Source organism: Aotus nancymaae, unplaced genomic scaffold, assembly GCF_030222135.1.
Source record: "Aotus nancymaae isolate 86718 unplaced genomic scaffold, 86718_ANA_hifiasm-v0.15.2.pri h1tg000131l, whole genome shotgun sequence".
NCBI lineage: Eukaryota > Metazoa > Chordata > Mammalia > Primates > Aotidae > Aotus > Aotus nancymaae.
The window spans coordinates 5,027,507-5,041,780 of record NW_026988546.1 but is presented as its reverse complement, the minus strand read 5'-3'; the positions used below and the strand labels follow the sequence as shown (position 1 = coordinate 5,041,780).

Sequence of the window (14,274 nt, the reverse complement as noted above, 5' to 3'; positions counted from 1 at the left end):
AACCAACAAACATATAAAAAAAATACTCATCATCTCTGGTCATTAGAGAAATGCAAATCAAAATCACATTGAGATACCACCTCATGCCAGTTAGAATGGCCATCATTAAAAAATCTGGAGACAACAGATGCTAGAATGTGGAGAAATAGGAACACTTTTACACTGTTGGTGGGAGTGTAAATTAGTTCAACTATTGTGGAAGACAGTGTGGCAATTCCTCAAGGATCTAGAACTAGAAATATTTGACCCAGCAATCCCATTACTGGGTATATAGCCAAAAGATTATAATTCAATCTATTATAAAGGCACACGCACACGTATGTTCATTGCAGCACTGTTTACAATAGTGAAGACTTGGAACCAACCCAAATGCCCATCAGTGATAGACTGGATAAAGAAAATGTGGCACATAGACACCATGGAATACTATGCAGCCATAAAAAAGGATAAGTTCATGTCCTTTGCAGGGACATGGATGAAGCTGGAAACCATCATTCTCAGCAAACTGATACAGAAACAGAAAACCAAACACTGCATGTTCTCACTCATAAGTGGGTGTTGAACAATGAGAACACATGGACACAGGGACACAGGGAGGGGAACATCACACAGTGAGGCCTATTGTGGGGCTGGGGGGTACTAGGGGGAGGGATAGCAGGTGGTGGGGGAATTGGGGAGGGATAACATTAGGAGAAATACCTAATGTAGGTGACAGGGGATGAATGCAGCAAACCACCATGGCATATGTATACCTATGTAACAATCCTGCAAGGTCTGCACATGTACCCCGGAATTTAAAGTATAATTAAAAAAGAATCCCTTTCAATGTAATAGTTACATTGGTGCATGTTTCTTGCATTTCTAACTTTGATAACAGTTTTATTTTTAATTTATTTGAATTAGTACCAGAAAATTAAATCTCTAGTCATTGACATTGTTGATTTTGGTAACATTTATATTATATATTTTTAATTTATTTGAATTAGTATCAAAAAGCCTCGGCTTTAAATCTCTTTTCATTTATGTTGTTAAATTTTCTTTATAGCTAAGTATGTGATATGATATAGGACATTTTTAAGTGTTTCATGGATATGCAAAAAAAAAAAGTCTGATTTCTGTCTGAGGGATGCAAGTTTTTTTTTTTTTTTTGAGACACAGTCTCACTCTGGCACACAGGCTGGAGTGCAATGGCATGGTCCTCAGCTCATTGCAACCTCTGCCTTCCAGGTTGAAGCAATTCTCCTCAGCTCATTGCAACATCTGCCTTCCAGGTTGAAGCAATTCTCCTGCCTCAGCCTCCTGAGTAATTGGGATTACAGGCACCCTCCAGTATGCCTGGCTAATTTCTGTATTTTTAGTAGAGACAGGTTTTCGCCATGTTGCTCAGGCTGGTCTCGAACTCCTGACCTCTGGTGATCTCCCCACCTCAGCCTCCCAAAGTACAGGGATTACAGGCACTAGCCACTGTGCCTGGCCTTTCTTCTTTCTTAGTGAAAAATGTGTTTAAGTAATTTCTCATTTCATATGATAGGCACTGTGATCTTTTGGTAGATAATAATGTCAGGTTAAGAAAGCATCTTTCTATTTCTAACATGTAAAACTTTCTTATTAGTGGTGAAAGTGGACATTTAAAAATATGTTTTATGTGTCTGTTAAGACTATGATATTTTATTGTTAAAACAACCACACACCCTTGATTAAATCAATTTTATCTATCGTGTGTTTTTCTTCTTATACATGTGTAGATTAAATTTACTAACAGTTTATTCAGGATTTTAACATCTAGGTTCTTGAGAGAGGTTGGGTTATAATTTGCTTTTCTCATAATATCCTGATCTGGTCGGTTCTAGACAGAGGGGCAACCACAGGCAAGAGAAGGAGAGCGATGGGGCCCTTGCCGACCCTGGAGCCGTACCTCTGCACCTGCTTCAAGCCTGCCCATGTCACCATCACCAAGGCAGATGCCATCCTCCTGGGGGCAGATGCACAACAGTGCCAACACGGGACTCACTGCAAGCCAGGTGGCATCTTCCTCCGGGGGCTGCAGGTATGGTGGGGAGTGGGGGCAGGGATCAACACTCTAGCAAGGGTCTCAAGGATCCCAACTGTCCCACTTCAGGAGGCCGCCCTCTTGTCACGCCTGGGGCTGGTGGCAATGACTCAGACTGTACCAGCCACAACTGGAAGGTGTGGGACGCCAGGGGAACTGGTGACCCGGGAAGTGGGAGGACTTCAGGAGGCCCTGAACCCTGCCTGACTGTGTAATTCTTCTGTGTCTTTGGTTGGAGTGGAAGTATTGATCTACTTATTTTATAAGTCATACTCCCCTGCTTCTTTATACCTAGTGTTCTTTTATTGGATGCCAGACATAACTTTTACTTTGTATACTGAATATTTTTATGTCCTTATAAATATTATTTAGAATTTTTGGATGTAGATAATTTATTTGGAAACAATTTGATTGTACAGGTCTTGCCTTTTATGATTTGCTGGTGGGGCCAGAGCCATGTTTAATCTGGGGCTAGTTGTTCCCTGCTACTGAGTTAAAACCCATCTTAGTTCTCTACTCAAAGCCTTATGACTTATGAAGTTTTTCCAGTGTAGCTTTACAGTGAAATATTTCTAGTGGGAATAGGCATATTTTTTACACCTAGGTAGGTTCCAGTGACTGTTTTCCCCAGTCCTTTAGGAAGGTCTTTACTGTAGTCTTGGGTAGTTGTTTTACATGTGCTAATCTATTTCTTGCTAAAAGTTTTGCTCTTGTTACCCAGGCTGGAGTGCAATGGCGCGATCTCGGCTCACCGCATCCTCTGCCTCCTGGGTTCAGGCAATTCTCCTGCCTCAGCCTCCTGAGTAGCTGGGATTACACACATGCACCACCATGCCCAGCTAATTTTTTTTATTTTTAGTAGAGACAGGGTTTCCCCATGTTGACCAGGATGGTCTCGATCTCTTGACCTCATGATCCACCCGCCTCTGCCTCCCAAAGTGCTGGGATTACAGGCATGAGCCACCACGCCCACCTCTGTTTGTTTTTTTTTTTTTTTCTATATGCATTTATCTTCTTTCTAGTACATTCAACAGTAGCCAAGATATTCACAAAGGGTAATCACATTTAATGTACTATATTATGTTTATGTCTGGTAGACCTGAATGATATTTGGGTAAGCCCTCAGGAATCTTCCAATTGAAGATGATTGAGAAATTACTTTAGCTCACCAGGGCAGCCATGGATATGATACTCTATCTGATCAGAAACTGGATTAGTACTCTGACGATGTGTAGAAAGGCAAATTGCTTGTGTATTAAATGTATTCTTTGTGTTTGATCACAAGGGAAATTTACCCTTTGTTATTCTCTTATTTTTGTAACATTACAAGTCAAGACAGGACTGATAATCCATTTTTAATATATTGTGACATTTTAAATAAATTGTTTTACATTTCTAATGACAAGTTAATATTAACCAATACATTTTCTTTAATATTGCAGAAACAACACGTTCTTAAAAAAAAAGGGGCTTATTTACAAAAAATACAAGATACTGGTGTCGAAAGAAACAAAACGGGGAAAAAGACGTTGAAGCATGAAGGTAAAGATGGAACACATGGTGAATGTGAGAACATTAAAAGATGATGTAGCTAAGTAGGAAATGCTTATCTACCTAAATATCCTTTTGTAATCCTCTGTGTATTTACACTTGTTACTCCTTTTGTGCCAGACACTGTTCTAGGCATTTCTGTATTACAGTTCAAGTTGAAAAGTAGGCACATATGTAACAATTATAACAAATTATAACAATCTCATCAGTTGGCTCAGGGGACAGGCTTGCCTGTACTGTAGTTCCAACCAACCTCCCTATATTTAAAATAACTACTGAAATGATACAAACTTGTACCTAAGATAACTGCTCTTATATAGCAACATTGTGTTCTATTATACTGCCAACCAGTAAGAAAGGGTGAAGGTAGAGAATTAGGGAAAAAAAGAAGGAACAAATAAATGAAGAGAGAAAAAATGAAGTAAGTTTACAAGGAGAAATGGCTTTGCTATGCCCAGTCTCTACCAGTTTCCTTTATTTATAACATTATGAAATTACAATGGTTTTTTCTCTTCTGATATTAGCTACAATTTCATGGCCAGAATGCAGAACTGTAGACTTGATTTAACTATCTTTGATTGTGTATGATCAGGAAAGAAGCTGATTATTTTCCATGCAGCTTCATCATAGTATCCCATGAAACCCATTTCGAGGTCAGAGCTTTCCTGTGTCACTGCAGTAGATTAGCAACTAGCCTTTGTTGACTTTTTTTTACCTGCCTCAGATCCATTTTGTACTGTTGCTTGTTATGCTTAAAACTCTGTTCTGATGGTTTCTTCCTCCACCGTTAAAACTATTACCTATTGAATGAAGCTCTGACTGTTTCAGCAAGCATTTATCAGCATCTAAAGTTCAGTACTTACCTAACTTTTAACTTTATTGAAAGATGAAATGTAAAGTAATGTGATTCATATCAGCCTTGGGTGTGAGCGGTTATGTATAGCTACTCTCCAGTCTCAGTGAAGGGTATATGTGTCATTGTAGTCTTCTTGCGAATTTCAGAAATACACAATAGTGACATCACACGTCATACATTTTTAGAGGTGCCCCTATTTCCCATGCACCATAATCAGGTCTTTCTGGTTTCCATTTCATCATAGCGTCATGAGTGTGAACTCAGAACAGTGTCACATCCTCTATACTCTTACGAGAAATTTGCCCCACACACTTTTGCAGCTGGTGATTCTCCAGGCAGAGTTCAAAGTGAATTTCCTGCTGCAGCTCCTTATCTTGTCTCTGTATTTTTTCATTCTCAGAAAATATCTCAAGGCATTTATTTTGTTTTTTTAAATCATCCTAAAGCAAAATGGAATATTTTGTGCAATTACGTGTACAATCACATGTATAGATTTGTGTAACCTCGATCACAATCACATATAGAACAGTCCAATATTCCAAAAATCTCCCTCACCCTGTTTATTTGCAGTCACACCCTCCTTCTCCCAACTAATAATCCCAAATTACCTCTGGGATTATTAGTTATGTTACCTCTGGGATTATTATCAAATAGTGCTATGTTCTCATGGATATATTTTTCTGTTGGAGAATGTTATGTAAATAGAATTTTACATCATTTGACTTCATGAAAATGGCTTCTTTTACTCAGCATAATACCCCTGAAATTCATCCAAGTTATTGCATGTGTCAATAGTTTGTTCCTTTCCGTTGCATGGATCCATCAGAGTTTGTTTATTCATCCTTGAACTGAAAGAAATTTGAAGTTTGGTGTTGTTTCCATGTTTTGGTGATTATGTATAGAACAACCAGAAGTACAGTTGTCATTTGAACATTAAGGGCTGAGAGTTGGAGCACTGACCTCCTGCACGGTTAAAAACTTACATTTAATTTTTGGCTGCCCAGAAACTTACTAACAGCTCATCTTTGACCTTACTGATAAGATAAACTGTGGAGTAACATATGTTGTGTGTGTTATATATATTATATACTACAATCTTACAATAAAGTAAACTAGAGAAAAAATATTATTAAATTGAGAAAGTCATAAGGAAGAGAAAATGTATTTACTGTTTGTTAAGTAAAAGTGGATCATCATTAAGGTCTTCTCATTGTCTTCATGTTGTAACACCTCTGGCCAATGAAAGCTCCTTAATTATAGCTCTAGTGGTATTTCTGGCATGATTCTAGTGGTGTTTGATAGCTCTTCTTGCTACCTGGGAAAACAGGAGGATTCTAACTTATCTTGTATGAATCTAGGTGCTTTGGCAACTTTGAAAATATAAAGTGATCACAGATTGATGCATTTATCTGTATTTATGCAAATACTTCATTTTCTTTATTATTGTGGCTTTAAAATAAGTTTTAAAATTCAGTGGTTTGAGTTATCCAATGTTTGTTGTTATGCCAAGTTGACTTCATTATTCTAGAGCCTTTGCTTTCTATACAAATTTTAAAAACTTGTCAATTTCTACAAAATAGCTTGCTGCTATTTAGTTGGGATTCACTTTTCATTTATTTCTCTCTGTCTAGGACCTTCAGTACAATGTTGAACAGCATTGGTGATTGTGTACCTCTTAATATTGTTCCAAAACATAAGGAAATGTGATACATAATCATTAGAATACCATATTGTATTTATTATATTATTTTTAATTATATGATGATTACTATATTATTAATGTAATGGTCAGTATAATATTATATTACATATTATACATGATATTTATAATTTGTTTTATGATTCTTGCATATTTGTTCATGGGGGAATTGGAAAAATTTGTAATTTATTATAATATCTGTAATGATATTTTGTATCAAGTGATTCTGATGTAAATGTATGAGATAGAAAATGTTCACTCTTCTTTAATTTTTTGGAAGGGTTGTGTAGAATTAGCATAATTTCTTGCTTAAATATTTAGCACAATTCAGAGGAGAAGTCTCTTGAGTCTGGAGCTTTTTTGTGGAAAAGTTTAAACTTCCTACTTAATTTCTTTGCTACAGGGCTCTTAAATTCTCATATGCAGTTTGAAGGGCAATAGTTTCTGTGGATTTGAAACTCGAGGGTATAGAAAACAGTATCTGTGATTATGAGTTCTTAGGAAATGCTTTTATCTTCTCCTCCTCCTTCTCCATCCATAGCCACAAGCGAAGGCATAATTTGTCTGCTTCCTCTCTGGTATGATTTTTTTTTTTTCTTGTAGATGACTAATTGACAATGTAGCTCTTTGGAATCCTATACAGATGGTCCCTGACTTACAGTGGTTAGACTTATGATTTTTCAATGTTAGGATGTGTGAAAGCAATAAACATGCAATAGACACTGTATTTTAAGTACCCATACAACCATTCTGTTTTTCCCCTTTCAGTATAGCATTCAATAAATTACATAAGATATTCAACACTTTATTATAATGTAGGCTTTGTGTTAGCTGATTTTGTCCAACTGTAAGCTAATGTAAGTGTTCAGAACAAATTTAAAGTAGGCTAACCTAAGCTGTTATGTTCAGCAGATTAGGTGTATTCAATGCATTTCCAGCTTAACATATTTTTAACTTATGATGTTAACATTTATTGTGATGTCAACCCCATTTTAAGTCAAGAAGCATCTGCATGTTTTTAGGAGCTGTTAGTTTTAATTCCCCATCTTTTGGGGGCCCAAAGTCTTGTTTTAAATGCTCTGACCAGACAATACATTTCCAGATGTGGCCAATGTCCCTAGAGCAGGTATCAGCTTCAGCATTTGTTTATCACTATAGATTTGTGTTCTCACAATTGTTTTACCTTCAGAAAGTTCTACTATCTCTTTGAAAGTTTAGCTATTTTTTAACAGTATGACTTTAATGCTCTATACTGAATTCTAGGCAAAATGAAAGACACTTGTTTAGCATATTGCTGGAAACCACAGAAGAGTTTTTTTGTATTAAAAATAGTTTTATCTTCACATTTAACTTTCAGATATGTACACTCTTAATCTCAGTCCATTTCTCTCTAAAATTGATGAGTTCATGTCCTTTGTAGGGACATGGATGAAACCAGAAACCATCATTCTCAGCAAACTGACACAAGAACAGAAAACCAAACACTGCATGTTCTCACACATAAGTGGGTGTTGAACAATGAGAACACATAGGCACAGGAAGAGGAACATCACAGACCAGGGTCTTGGGAGTGGGGGGCTAGGGGAGGAATAGCAGGGGGTTGGAGAATTGGGGAGGTATAGCATTAGGAGAAATACCTAATGTAGATGATGGGGCAATGGATGTAGCAAACCACCAACATGGCATGTGTATAGCTATGTAACAAACCTGCACAGTCTGCACATGTACCCCAGAACTTAAAGTATAATGAAAACATTTAAAAAATAAAATAAAACAAAATTGATCACACATCAATTATTTTATTTTATATAATAATCAGGTGTACACAAGAATTAACATAACTAATCCATAGCATGATGAGTTTTATAATATAAACATGTTTAGAGTGCTTTGAGAGCACTGGGAAAGGTATTTATTCAGGTAGTTTTCAAGGAAGACTTTCAAGAGTTGACATAAGCTGAATGAGAGCTAAAAGATGAGAAGTTTAAAGACAGCACAGGGCATTCTAGACAAAAGAAATTGCAAAACCATAGGCCAGAGAGGCATGAGAAACATGATATATTTAGGGAACGGCGATATATTCTGTCTCTGGACCATAGCATATATATGAAAGACTAGTCAGAGAAGACACTGGAGAGGTAGAAAAGGACATCAGATCTTATAGTACAGGTTCTTGCTAAGAATTTTGGACTTCACTGTGGAGAGTCTCTGAAAGCTTATAAACAAGGTAGTAACAACAGAAAATAAATACCTACTAGAGGATTAACATTAGCAAGTTGCTGAGGACGGATACAAACTATATAATTTTCTTTTTCTAATAAATAGGACCTCAGGCTCAGGCTACAGACCCGGGAATAGTTTCTTCTCCTCTGAACACCAATATGTAAGTATCTAAGGAATTATGTGTAATCATAAATAAAAATTTTAATGATTACATAAGAGTGCTGCTCATAAGCAAATGATTACATGGAATCCTCAATTTTTGTAGTTCTACTTGGATTTAGTGAAATTTAGTCTTTTGCAGACTTTCAGCACTAGCTTAAGTTGTAGACAAACTGAATCTTTGTCCTTCCCTTTCTTTATCTCCATATCTCCTCTGTAGTTCTATAATCCACCTATTGTCAGGGTCTCCATGCCACTTTGAAGTGTATCTTCATCATAGCTTTCTTCAGGTAATTTCTCATAATCTGTATTTATTTCTTTGCCTTTCTTTTCTTTGAAATAGCTACCATTCCTTATGCTTTTTGAGACTATTGGCTTTCTAATACTGGTAATATAGTTTACTCTATAGTATTAATGACTTAATCAGTTATCCCCCACCCTAAAGGGTATTTTGCAGATTAATACAAAATAATAATCTCTAATAGTAGAATAGTAGAAGAGATATTTGTTAAGCCCAGGGACTTTTCACTCCTCAAACCTTAGTGACCACCTATTTTGTTGATGTTTATATCTGTTTTTCTCAACTCAAGAAAAGAGAGAGAGGAAAACATGAATCTAAGTAATAGCAATGAGTTATTTTACACCCATGCCACAATATTTTTTAAAAATCAGCAAGACAAATGAAGTCTAGGAAAGACTTTACAAACCCCAAATTCCCATGAAGATGATTGAGTAAAGTAAGTTGTGAGTGATGGCAAATGATCTTGACATGTTCAGACCAGCCTTCTTGAAATAATAATTTTTACCTTAAGACAGATAAATCCCAGTTTGTTTGACTTATTGAGTATTCATATGATACATAACACAGTAAGAGATGCAGAAGGAAGGACACTGACTTGTCTAGTTCAAAGCAATAAAACTTGATGACCGTATGTAGACTACATGTAAAATAACATTGCTTATTTTATTTATTGGATGCATACATTTTTATTTACTGGAAATATAAATACATACCTCTTTACAGAAAAGGTTATAAGAGGCTCATAATATAGTTGTAAAAAGTGCATTTTTATCTTCTTCAACACAAGAATGTAGAACTACAAAAATCACTTGAATATTCCATAGCAAGCGTTTTGGATATTCTTTCCTTATAAATCTTAGCTTGGTGAAAAATAAAAAACTCTTTATCTTACCTGGAGCTTCTTACCTCTTCTCCAAAAGCATACACAGAGATCCAAATAAAGAGTAAAGACACATATGTCACACTCCTCTTGTTCAGGTTTAACTCCGAGTTTTATAGGAGTTTGCTGTGGAAGTCTCACATCTATTCCATCATTTCTTTCTCTTCTCTCACTTATTGCTTAGTTTTCTTGTTTCTGTTCAGTTGTTTAATGTTACAAAAGATTTATAAAATAGAGATGAAAATTCAGTACCAAAGGAATGAAAATAAAGAAAATATAACAGCGGTGGGAGTAAAGTTGCAATAATTCAGCATTGCACTTAGGTGATGAGTAAGCGTGTACTACAGGGAAGGTATAAGGAGTAACAGAGTGAAGAAAGCAATAAATCTATTACCCTGAAGACTGTGGTTAAAACTTGTAGTTTATTTATTGGCTAATAGTCTGATGGTTTTTAGTGCAAGTATAATGGTCAAATTAGCATACATAATGAGTAAGTTTGACAATGATATATAGGAAAGATTGAAAGAAAGAAACTCAGAATCAGTTATCAAAGTCCATTAGTGGCATGCACAAAGGCTTCATTTGCCATTAGAGAGAAGTAGGCACAATCCAAAAGACTTTAGATGGGGATTTATTTATCAAACGTTTATTGAGAACCTACTATGTTCAAACTATAATGCTAGATCTTAGGCAGGTACCAAGATAAAACCATGCTTCTATGATTTCAGGGTATTATCTGTGAAGGATATTATGAAGCTGAAGCGAGGGGATAAAAACAAGACAAATTAAAACACCAAAACCTATTGCTATTACCTAGGCTCACTGTTTTTCCTAAATAAGTGCTCTCTGGAACGCTGCAAGTCTTTGATTAATTCTCTAGAGTTCCAGAAACTATAATTCTGGTCATTTTTCTTTTGCCATTTACTCATTATTTTTTTTGGAGGAATGAATATCTGAGATACTTACTCTGCCATTTCTGCTGATGCCATGCTTTATCCGGTTAATAAAATTGTTTTCTATTAGTCATTAATAAAGCTTTTTCAGTTTTCAGATTAAATTTACATGTAGGCCTTTGTACTTTGGTTCTGTGTTGCATGCTTTTGGAGCAGAAAGTCTATTGGGAACTGGTATCAATGAATACATAGAACTCCTTGAGTTATGTTTTATGCCAACGATATAACATGAAGAAAACAGAAAAACGAATCTGAATGCATTAGGTTGCAGAATATCTAAGAGAAAAACCTGTGGAAACTTGGGTTGACCTAAGAAACCAGATCCTAGAAAAACAAATGAGGGCAAATGATAGAGAACATATCACTGACATCAGCTTCCATGCTCCTAGTTGCATACTGCAAAAAGGTACTAGTCTAAGGATAGACTGTTGTCACAAAACCCATTTTATGAACTGGACCCAGTGAAGTTTTTTTTTTTCCTGCCAAAATATAGGACGTAGTTTTCAGTCTGCCTATTTCTTAAAATTGAATTATAAACCTTGGGGAAAATGTAAATTTAATCACGTGGAGTACAGGCCTAAAAGGAGTGTACTTAAGAAAGTAGAAAGAAAAAAGAAACAGTTCAAATCAGCAAAAGTATAAGAAAATAAATCAGACTTCAGTTTTAGAACTTGTTTTAATAAATATTTATTTTATTTTCTATTATGTTTATGATTGAGCTATACTTTTTTTTGGAATTCAGAATATTTTTATTTCATTAGTGTGTGATGGTAAATGTAATAACACATAATAGAATATTGTCATAAACAGAAAAGGAATGCATCTAAACTGGTATTAAATATAGCTAGATATCCATGATTTTAACCCATAGTTATTGAATAATCATTCACTATTTTCTTCCTGCCATGGAATATGGGGAGGGAATGGTAGAACTATAGCATTTCAAAGAGTAAATAAATGACAATCAGAAAGTTCTGGTCAGATGCCTTGCTGCTCTATCAGACCTTTTAACAGTCAGAAGAAACTCAACTGCCCCCTCCCTGCAAATCCTATATCCTTTTTCAGAGAAACCAAAGTGGGCATGGCTAAGGTGTGTTAAAAGAACAAAGATCAGAGAGGTACATTGTTTATGCTGTAGCTATAAGTCTGTTCCCATGAGTAATAAAGTACATTTCTAAAACTAGAGGCCAATCTAGGGAAAAAGTAAAATAGAAGGATTGGAAAAAATGGTATATTCTTCATTTTGAATTTCTATAGAAAAACTCTTAGATACAACAAAATGATTCAATGATCAGAAATTTTAGAAAAAAGTTTTATAAATTCTTGACTCTATAATAAACAAATGATCAACCTTTCTCTACAGGAAAAAGAACTCGCTGCAGAATTCCTTTCAAGAAAAAGTATGTATCATAAAATCCACTGACAAAACAACATATTAGTCTTACTTTCTGATACATCATAATAGAATATATTGTGTTAACTAGAAAACTAGGAGTCATCCATTGATATTTGTTGGTCTTCTTCTTCGTTCTTTTTTCTTCTTTGAAGTTCCTTTTCAGTTAATTCTTATACTTTTCTGTGGTCCAAAGTTGTTATCAAAAATAATATTAGGCCTTCAAGATGAGGTCTCATGGGTATAGAATGGTAAAATATTAAGGGATCTAGCCATCACAGGAAGAGAATGAAATAGCACAAGCCTGTTCTATCATGGGAAGCTATATCGATATGCCCTTCCAGATCTTGTTGGTGAACTCAGTAGTAGATGAGTTGAGATGCTTGGATCTGTCTTTAGCAGTTTTGTGAAAAGGGACCTCATCACCTATCAGCTGAGACTTGGAACAGGCAAAGATAAGGTAGTATATTTTTATGAGACCTAATTTGGATCTAGACTGAACACACAGGAAAGAGAAAGCACTTGTGGAACAATACATATTCTGGCACACTATTTAACATGGCCACTTGCTCAATTCATAGAATATGCAGCAAATACGAAAGCTTTGACCCAAGGGAATATTTTTCAGTTTAATGTTGTAACAGAAAGAAAGTGAAAACTGGGATTTCATCTGTCATATTTCACTACAAAGAAAACTTTAGAAATAGATGCCTCTTTTATATATTAAGGTTGGAATCGCTTTGCCACAACTAGCCTAAGAGTAATAATGTAGGTTATTGTTTATCATCTCTTGTAATAAGAAAAATAACATATATTGAATGTCTTAGTTTATAATTTATATGTGTTGTAGTTGATTTAGAATAATTATCTTCTCTGTAAATATTTAGGTTTTATTCTTAAATATTTGATTTAGAGTGTATTTATTTAAGACAAGTATTTTATAACAGACTGTCATCTTAAAATATGTGTCATAACCACTAACCCATTGCTTATACAATAAGTTAAAAATATTGGGGGTATATTTGGGGATTACAGCTGAATAAAATGGCCTTTCCTCAGATGCTCCTCAAATGCTTTGAAATGGGCCGTGAGGGAGTGTGGCATATACATGTTAACTTTTCTTTGAATATTTCTCTGAAATATGAATCACTTCAGAGTAATTTAGACAATATTTTGGGTGTGAGCAGCCTAGTTACAGGAATCTTATTTACACAAAGATTTACATGTCAGCCTTCTAAGCTTTGCTGCCAATTACTTGTGTTTACAGCCTGTATGCTTTAAGAGTTTTAACAATTTGAAAACAGAGTACTACTTTATTATAAGTAAGAGTTTTGTAAGCACAGAATACATTTGCAGTTGGTAAGTAGAGGTTTATAGAACTCTACAGATGCATTTGTTTCTACCCATGGTCCAGTACAAATCTATGACAGCACCATTGGTCACTAAGGAAATGGTTATTCAAACCTGGTTCTTAGTTCCAGCTCAGTAATAGTCTAACTTTCTTAATCTGGCTCAGCCCTCCCTACTCTTTGATTCCCAAATCTAGCTTGGCTTTTATGTTCTATCTAAATTAATATGTTACCTTACTTTATTATCTGTTCTCAGCTTTCCTATCTAAGGCAATTTGTATTTACACTTGTTTGTTAGGTAAAAAGCTCATCAATCTATATAAAGCATGAGCTTTTATTTTTACCTATCAAATAATTCTTAATAATTAACTTTAGTCATTGCTATATATATATAGACTACAGGCTCACCCTTTCAGCAGGGACTGGAAGAGAGAATGATTTGTGCTCCTTCCCCATATCTCAGTTAGACAGATGCTTCTGAAAGCAACCAAATATTTTGGCTGCATCTGTTTTGAGAAATATTTTATTACAAATATTTAATGATCTTAAAAATCAGCTGGATCATAAAGATTATACATTTTCTTTCCAAAATATTTGCATGCTATGTGCCTATACAACAATTTGGTAATTTTTTTAAACAAAAAATCATTTATCCTGATAATAAATGCCAAGAGAAAAAGAAACTTCTGAGAGACTGTGAATAAAATAAATCTTAAACACTCACAAAAAAATACTTCAGTGTAGTGCAGAATAAACAAACTAGAAATTCATCTGAAATTCTAAATTTCTAATCTTTTTTTTTTTTTTTTTTTTTTTTTTTTACCATTTTCTTCCATAAACCATATTGGTATTCCACCTAT

General features: G+C 35.0%; 1 protein-coding gene across 13 annotated transcripts in view; it reads left to right on the top strand.

The window, feature by feature from the left end:
• The window catches only part of LOC135272791 (fibrous sheath-interacting protein 2-like), a 49,118-nt gene that overhangs the window by 9,364 nt on the left and 25,480 nt on the right, over positions 1-14,274 (top strand). For 4 of the 13 annotated variants that reach the window (XR_010340754.1, XM_064371449.1, XM_064371460.1 and 1 more), the window contains exons 4-7: positions 1,851-2,047; positions 3,493-3,592; positions 8,482-8,539; positions 12,036-12,072. Coding sequence is in view for 11 of the 13 variants with exons in the window: in XM_064371449.1 (XP_064227519.1) it covers positions 1,851-2,047; positions 3,493-3,592; positions 8,482-8,539; positions 12,036-12,072 (392 nt within the window). In the remaining 2 variants the exon portion in view is untranslated. Of the gene's footprint in view, positions 1-1,850; positions 2,048-3,492; positions 5,428-6,559; positions 6,735-8,481; positions 8,540-12,035; positions 12,073-14,274 lie in introns of those variants that run through there. The other 9 variants (XM_064371459.1, XM_064371453.1, XM_064371458.1 and 6 more) reach the window with 7 other exon arrangements.